Source organism: Ischnura elegans, chromosome 10 (assembly GCF_921293095.1).
Source record: "Ischnura elegans chromosome 10, ioIscEleg1.1, whole genome shotgun sequence".
NCBI lineage: Eukaryota > Metazoa > Arthropoda > Insecta > Odonata > Coenagrionidae > Ischnura > Ischnura elegans.
The window spans coordinates 98,996,969-99,005,004 of record NC_060255.1 but is presented as its reverse complement, the minus strand read 5'-3'; the positions used below and the strand labels follow the sequence as shown (position 1 = coordinate 99,005,004).

The 8,036-nt window shown below is 41.4% G+C and overlaps 1 protein-coding gene across 1 annotated transcript; it reads right to left on the bottom strand.

Moving 5' to 3' along the window:
* Positions 1 to 4,336: 4,336 nt before the first annotated feature.
* Positions 4,337 to 6,419, bottom strand: LOC124166492. The gene is made up of 3 exons (XM_046544020.1): positions 5,783 to 6,419; positions 5,073 to 5,253; positions 4,337 to 4,353 (listed from the first exon to the last, which is right to left on the bottom strand). Exons 1-3 carry the CDS (start codon positions 6,407 to 6,409, stop codon positions 4,337 to 4,339), a joined length of 825 nt encoding a protein of 274 aa, XP_046399976.1. The 5' UTR covers positions 6,410 to 6,419.
* Positions 6,420 to 8,036: the final 1,617 nt, after the last annotated feature.

Genomic DNA, 8,036 nt, shown 5'->3' with positions numbered 1-8,036 from the left:
TACCTTTCGTCTGGCTCCTACCCTTCGACCTATCTGGCGTGGGTGGCCCTACCGGGAATAATTTAGAATTAATCCCGCCAGTGCAGCTCTAGGGTTATTAGGAACGCGCAAGCCTTTCCACCGCGACAAGGTTGTAGCCCAAGGGAAAGGCAACATACAGTACATGCACGTAATTATTTAGCCATTTAATCATTATGAAAACATTTTCGTGCGAGTTATCTTCGTTTTCCTTGCCACAGGTGCACTTATACGAATCAAAATTTGAATCCGCTCGGAAGGAAGGCTGGAATAAATTAAAAGCCTACTGATGTTCCGACGATTTTTGACGTCGCGAATTATCCGAAGCCCATTACACCAAAGAGGAGACCTCTCATATTCTATTTATCGTATATCGTTTCATACAAATTTTTTGCATGAAACCAAAATCATTTACGTGTGGTATCTCGATAGTGTTCCTTGGAAAATTTCCCCTGTGTGTAATTCATGTTTGGCATAGTCGATGGCTGGATGATTCCAAGGTTTCGTTTCTTGGAGGGGTTGAGTGTTTTTGATGGCTACATGCAGTCTTAGGAGCTGGAGATACTGAGCATGTCTTTATTTGTGCTTTTATTCATGTCATAAGCACCTATTACCCTGAGTTATGGACTCCTAAAATCTCTTGTAGTTTGTCTTTTTCTATTATGCCTCATGATAGTGTCTTTAGGTAGTGTAAGTCATTTCTTATCTTCCATACGTGTCAACTGCGCTTGGTATTTTGCTGAGATATGACTACATATGTATATTTTTAAATGAAGTAATTGTTAGCATTATCATTCATCTATAATTTTTTGAGAAATCAGCACAGTTGTTGAAAAATAGGCACGCAGTCTTTGTTAATGCTTATCATCTATCAAATGAGGTAGCTTCTCAAATTGACGTGTTTGTTTGAACGTAAGATTGAACTATACATTACAAGTTCTTTTCTTTCACATTGCCTTTGTTTATATTCTGGCAATTTTTCAGCTATGCCATTTTTCATTACTTCTATAGCATCAGCCTTGCTACTTTACATTGAAAAATGGTTTTCAAAATACTTCTAGAGTAATTTATCAGAGTCACTAGTTGCTCTTGAATTAAGCTGTTTTGATGGTCCATGATTGTCAATATACAATAGTATTTTCAGTGATTATTAAGCGCCGTTGACTGTAAACCCATTAAAAGAAGGGTTCTATCAGGTCGTAATACGTTTAGTCTTTGCCGTGGTTTTATCTTTATTTTCACCGTTTCCATTGTTGTCATGCCTAGAAAATTTGTATTTATGTTACCGAAGGTTTCGGGAATTAGTATCAACTATCCGAAAATTACCAACATTCTTTGCATACCAAAGAAACGAAGAAATCTGCCCACATCTCCTTATGGGTAAATGGGCTGCTAGGACTAACAATGGCGGACGTCGTCATTCCCATAGTGGAAGCCTATGCGATGACTCGACATGATGAGAGAGTAGTGTTGAGAGAGCAATCTAGAGGACTCTGCGCGGATTGATTGTGACAAGATTCCAATTATCATTTTGGTCGATAATTTAGTATCTGATGCAACTCCAATTTGAAGTATTGAGTAATTGAAAAAAAATGAATCATAATACTGACCTGACATAAGATAATGACCTGAAAAGGTTGAAACCGGTCGAGTCTTTTATTAAATATTGTGTGGAATACATCGGAGTTTACTCGCAGCTTGGCCTCCGCGTCCATTCATTTTCGCTATGACAGTATCGTCGGCATTGCAGCACGCGTCTTCAGGCTTGAAGTGTCGGATGGAAGGTTTTTCTCTTCTTATATAATCCTTGGTTTTGGGCAGGTGCCTGTTAACTGGTCGGTTTGTGGACGAGTTTCATCCAGGCGTTGGAGAATGATTAGCTCTCCTCCCTTTTGAAATTAGGTTTTTTTTGTCTACTTAGATAGCCTCTCGCATGATTCGTGGATAGTAATACTTCTCTTTAGCAATGAGTAAAGCATTTTCGAAGCTTTTGCGTTGGTCCTTCCCATACAGCCTCGTCGATGGCTGATAGGTGATATTGTGTATTCTTGGTGGCCCTTGGATGTTCCTTCATTTTGCATTTCAAAGCTCGTGATGTTTGGCCAATGTTTTGAGTCTGGGCAATGAAAAGGAAAGTATTTATTTCTCCACCAATTCATTTCCGCGGTACAACTAGTTTCGACGAGGCGGCATCTTCATCAGGAACATTCATCATCATTAGGTGCCTGATGAAGACGCCGTTGCGTCGATACTAGTTGTACCGCGAGAAATAATTGGTGGATAAATACAGTTTTCTTTTCATATCCTAGATTGAACTTCCACAAAGTTGAGCAGAATCAGAGGCGTAGCAAGAGGGAGGGGTTTGGGGGATAGACCCCCCCCCCAGAGATCATAGAAGTTTTTAATTTTAATCCATTTTACTTAATTAAATTGATATAAACATAGAATAGTGAACGAAATAATAAAATATCCCTCCGAAAGCCGTAAAACTCACCATTTTGAACCATTTATCTTAAAATTGCGCAATTTATTAATCTCGCACCTAACGCTTATCCTGGTGGGTATACCATACGTCCACACACCTTGGTATTAGTTGCACCTAATCCCCCCAGCCATCATTCCTAGCCGCCCCCCGGAGTGGAATACTATAGAGAATATAATTTGGGACTTGATCACCTATTGCGACATAAGAACATCGAAACTCATAATATTGCCTCACTGGTTGACGTGAGTGAATAATATTTTGGATATCGATTCCATAATATTTATCCATTTGAGATTAATGTATTCATATCATATTTATTCTGCGCGTGACGTCGTACATAACATCATCCAGTCATAATTTCAGCTATGATTTGGTGCCTTCCCGGCGAATAGATTCCGTGAAGTGTTCTCGGGATCGCCACCGTGTCAGCAACTGCATTACTGCCGACGTTTCGATGTCCGACTCGGCCATAGTCCTTAGAGCTATTGAGTGAAAGCTAGCGCCAATAGGCCATGGGACGATGGCATAGTTGGACATCGAAACGTCGGCAGTAATGCAGTTCCTGATCCGGTGTTGATCCAGAGTACTTCAGTTCACGCATTCACGCATTTCAGTTATGATTTTCTTTGACTGGGGAAAGCACGAATATTAAAAGAGGATCCTCATGTCGTCCTCTAAATATGTTGTCGCCAAGGAGATTGTAGGTAAATATAGTGGAGGGGGAACCACTGGTTTCGAGCGTGGAGCGAAATGTGGCAGGAATGGGGGTGCTTGGGTAGGATAGCCACGCCCACTTTGACCAAAACATTGTAATCCCTTAAGAGTAAATGCTAACTATTTGGTGAAATATTCGGTTGTTACGCTAAAATAAACTATCGCAGCAAACGAACACAGTAAACCTTTTTTCTATCATTATGTGGTGGCTTCGTGAAAATATGCCTCGAATATCTTTTCCCAAGGAAAAATTATTGTCAATCACCACGGTTCCGCTGTGCAACTAGCTTAGCCGAAAATAACATTTTACAAGTGTAAAAATTCCATTCCCCTGCACTAATATCACTTTTCTTGGATTTCCTGAAGAAAATTTGTTTAAAAAAAAATCGTTTTGAACTAAATTTACTTTTACTCATATAAGGGGGGGGGGAGGGTAGCTTCCCCGTACTGGACCATCCCCCGCTGGGTACGCCCATGATGATGTGATCTGTTAAAATCGTTATTTTTCAATGCTGTTCCTCGCAATGACAAACTTTGTACTGCAAAATATTGGATGAAAGAGGATCGCGTTACACACACCACAGAGCCGCGGATATTTTTGAAAACAGATAAAAATGCGTCTGCAGTGGCAACAGAAATCAGCCTTTTATGGAATGACATTGGGCCTCCTCTATGCAGACCCCTTGAGGAAATATTGCGTAAACCATCATTCTCTATATAACTCTGTCATTTAAGGCTTCCTAAATATATACTATAGTTGTTCTCAAAAAGCTCAATAATGTCACCAGAAAATGCACTTGTTCTGGTGCTTCGATTGGCTGCTGCTTATTCCACGTAAGTGTCCAATGATGGGTAACTCAATGGAAAAAAATGATGGAAATAGGGACTATGATCACATCTGAAAATGATTACGCCCGAGAGCCATAATTTTTGCCGTCATTTGCGGCATCCCTGAACTAGTTCATGAATATTTGTCGCGTCATTCTGGCTTAGTTAAGCGTGGATAGAGATTTAAAGTGGCACTAATTGAACACTTCAAAACTTGAAAAATAATTGGGAAAGAGCTTTGGGCCATTAAAAAAATTAGCGCGCACTGGATGTCATTAAAAATAATGAAATTCAGCGGAATATAAAATCTATGGAGATCAATTGGTGAATAAGGGTAAAAAATAATATAATGCAATACAATTAGATATCCAACCACGTCATCAAATTTTAATGCATTCCAAAGTACATCCAAGGAAATATAATTTGGTATTTGGCATGCCATGGTGACATTGTGACGATGCCTTTGGTGACATGCATCATAATGTGTAGAACAATATGGCCATGCAGGAAAAAATCACATTTACACACAAAATTGAAAAAACCGCAGAATGAAAGCGTTCGAAAAATATTTTTTGAGCTAGTAGAGTTCATCATGAATGACCTACTGCTCTTACAAAATTTTTTAATGCCATGCTATGATCAGGGTGCGTGGCAACTAAAACTTTTCATTTTACAAAGAGTAAAGGAATATAATTTCGAACTTGACCACCTATTGTTACATGATGACAGTGAAACTAGTAATATCGTCTCACAGGTTGATGAGAGTGAATATCTTTTTTGATATCCATTCCATAATATTGATCCAATTGAGATAGTTCTAATTTTAACATATCTATCTCGCGCGTGATGTCATCCAGTTCGCTGCGAAGTGGCATCCATACACTTTGGAGTGGAACATTTGGGTTGGATATTTTCTGCAGCCCTTCATTGTATGCCGTTATCATAGATTTCCTCTTCTTCTCGAGAATTTTCAAATCGCGTTCCATTTCTTCGTACTCTTGAAGATAGGCAGCCATATCTGCTGCACATCTCCGCTGTCTTCCTCGCGGCTGAGTTTCACCAGCTATTATTCCTTCCAGATGTCTAGTTCTGCGTTGGGACTGGTTCGTTTCCTCCATGGATGGTTTGTTGTGTTTACGGCAATGGGTGCGGGAATGATGTGTTCTTGCTCCTCCTTCCCATGCATCGCCGTAATCCATACGAGTCATCTGCGATGAAAAAGGAAGCGTTCCTAATGGATTATGTTGAGCTGATATCTAAAGTGGTCAACGGCTTAGAAAGGTGGGCACAGGGGGACACGCACCCCCTAAGACAATTCATTTAAGCAGAAAACTATTAACCTATAAAACAAATTTATTCTACTCCACCAATATGTTTTAGCCAAACAACTTCCCAACGACCGATTAAATGTGCAATTTTAAGTGTCAAAATAGCATAAAATGCGATTACTAGAGATAAAAGTCTTCATATATTCCCCAGAGGAGGTTTCAACCCCATGATCCCACCTGTACGTGCCTCTCAAACTTATTGTTTTGGCTACGCCTTTTAATGTGCTTTTGGAAATAAGTTTTGAATGGGGTCATTCAAATGTTTTTGTGACGTATTTTCTTTTTATGTGGAGTATTCTCTCAAATATTGAAAATTTAATAAATGAACAATAGTTATTCATGGCCTATGATTAGAAGGAGGTTTACCCTCGGCAAAGGTATTTTAATATAATTTGAATTATGTACTTACATTTTGGGATGAATGCATTTGGTAGTTAGAGTGGCAGGAACACTTGCATCCAGGTGAAGTCTGGCCGAAGTATTGGCGGGAAGCGGTCGTCTTTTGCGGGTGGAGCTCTTTATGCTCCTGTCGCCTCATATCGTAGATTATTATCTGCGTCAACCTATGTAGTAGGGCCTCTCTCATTATTAGGGGGTCGGGCTGTTCCCACAGCCATTCGTTTTCTGGCTCCTCCCTCATATCCTCGTAAACGCTGTCCAGGAGTACCTCAACTTCCTCAATTGCCTCGCCTCTCCAAGCCCGGTCCACTAGCTCCAGGAGATAATCCAACGGCATTTCTGAGATTCCCAGATTTTGTGCGGGTCGCCTCGGTGGTGGTGGATAAGTTGCAAACCTGACACCAGGCATCGCACCTTTCCGTTGATTCCGTTCTTCTGTGGGTTCATATTGGCATGAATGCCTGAAATCATATTCAGCTTTGAAGCGATTATTCTTCGCGTCCAATCCGTGGGTACAGAATTTCATCTGCTCAGCTGGCTCATAGGGATCGTGGAAGGCTCTACGTTGTTGCGATGGAACGTAGTTTTCGTTTATAAAGACACCTTCGTTGTGGAGATGAGGGTTCTTGCGATCCATTCTGTGGGTCCTATATGCCATCCGCTCAGCCGGCTCAAGAGTATGGTGGGAGGCTCTGGTTTTTTGTGATGGAATGAAGTTTTTATTGATATAATCGCCTTCGGTATGTTGACGTGGTTTCTCGCGGTCCACTCTATTGTCCCATTTCTTTCTATCGTCTTCAGCCAACATATGAGGAAGGTTGTTGGCGTCAACGGGTTCTGATGACATATACATTGGCTTTAATGAATCACATTCACCATGGCCGAAAGCATCATTGCATCCCGTTTTAATATTATGGCACAATATTTGTTTCTTAGGCGGCATAACAGGATAATCCAAGTCTTGAAATTGCTCTGGTGAGAAGTGGTGAGCATTGATACCGCTACCGTTCCCATGAAAGGAATGATTCTCGACAACAGTTTCATATTTCCTTCCAATTATTTTACTCTCAGATGGAAGATATCGATAGTTGTCGTAATAAGTGCCTTCATTTGCGACATCTCCCATAAGTTTCCCATTTTTGTGAGCCTTTCCCTTATCCAAAGTTTCTGGATGGTCTTGAACACGTTCTCTTTTGGCCGAATTTGCTCCATCAATTTCGGCATCTGGACGAACGTTGGTGTTACCACTTCTATAGTCGTGTCCTTCTCTTTTCTTATCATCCGTCATGGGAAGACGGTTTTTGTCACCAGGCGAGCTTTTACTAGCAACGACAGGAGTTTGTGTCACTGGATGGTCTTGAACACGTTCTCCTTTGGCCGAATTTGCACCATCTTCTTCAGCTTTGTTGAGTTCTGAGCACAAATCGTCGCTCAGGTCTTCTTCAACGACTTCCGCGGCCAGCAATTTCTCCTCGGTGTCGTCGAAGTACATTTTCGGACACGGAGGCATTGGCTCCCCTGGCCTTGGGGGATTCGTGAGCTTGTGTATCCCCGTGAGAGTTCCGGATGCCATGTCATTGAGGAGGACGGACAGGTGGATGTTTCGCCTCTCCTTTTCGTCCAGGGTCTTGGGAGTCACTCCGACTAGATAAATCAACCATTTTTCTGCCTGGGTTCGAAGCTCGTTGGGTATTTTAATCAAATTCGGTTGAATGTGCTCCAGGTGGACGATATACTCTTTATCCAGCCTCTCTTCCAGGCTGTTACCCATCACACTTCCAGATATGCTCGATGCACATCTCTTTAAAATCCGTTCCATGATGTACGTGGCGGAAAATATAGATGGCGAGATCTGCTGTTTGGTATCAACTCCAAATCCACTGAATGGAATCGATTATGAGATTCAACTGCAGGATATAAATGGAATCTCGTATTTGCACGAGTTCTTTTCGAACTCTGCTGGCCGAAGACGGAACTCCGCCGGCTGTTGCTGACTGCAAACGCCTGCAAGATGACTATTTTCTTCCTCTGCTACTCAAGTGAATGATGTATTACTCACTGTAGCTGTTTGATACTGTAAACAGTGCGTTTAAACTTCGTTTGTAACACCACAATATGCTATCGCATCCGCTCTCTATCGCTTGGAAAATCCAATTGATAAAATGTCACCGTACGGCTACGTTTTCTGGTTGCCAAGGTAAACGAAAGTATTGTTGCCGCGCCAGATATGTCGTCTGCTGGCGTGCGGTAGAATATGCGCTAAG

Excerpts from the sequence above, each read along its gene's own strand:
- LOC124166492 (XM_046544020.1), bottom strand. The coding sequence starts at position 6,409 with ATGGATCGCAAGAACCCTCATCTCCACAACGAAGGTGTCTTTATAAAC. Across the intron at positions 5,254-5,782 it reads AAATGCATTCATCCCAAAAT|ATGACTCGTATGGATTACGG; the intron begins GTAAGTACATAA and ends TTTTCATCGCAG.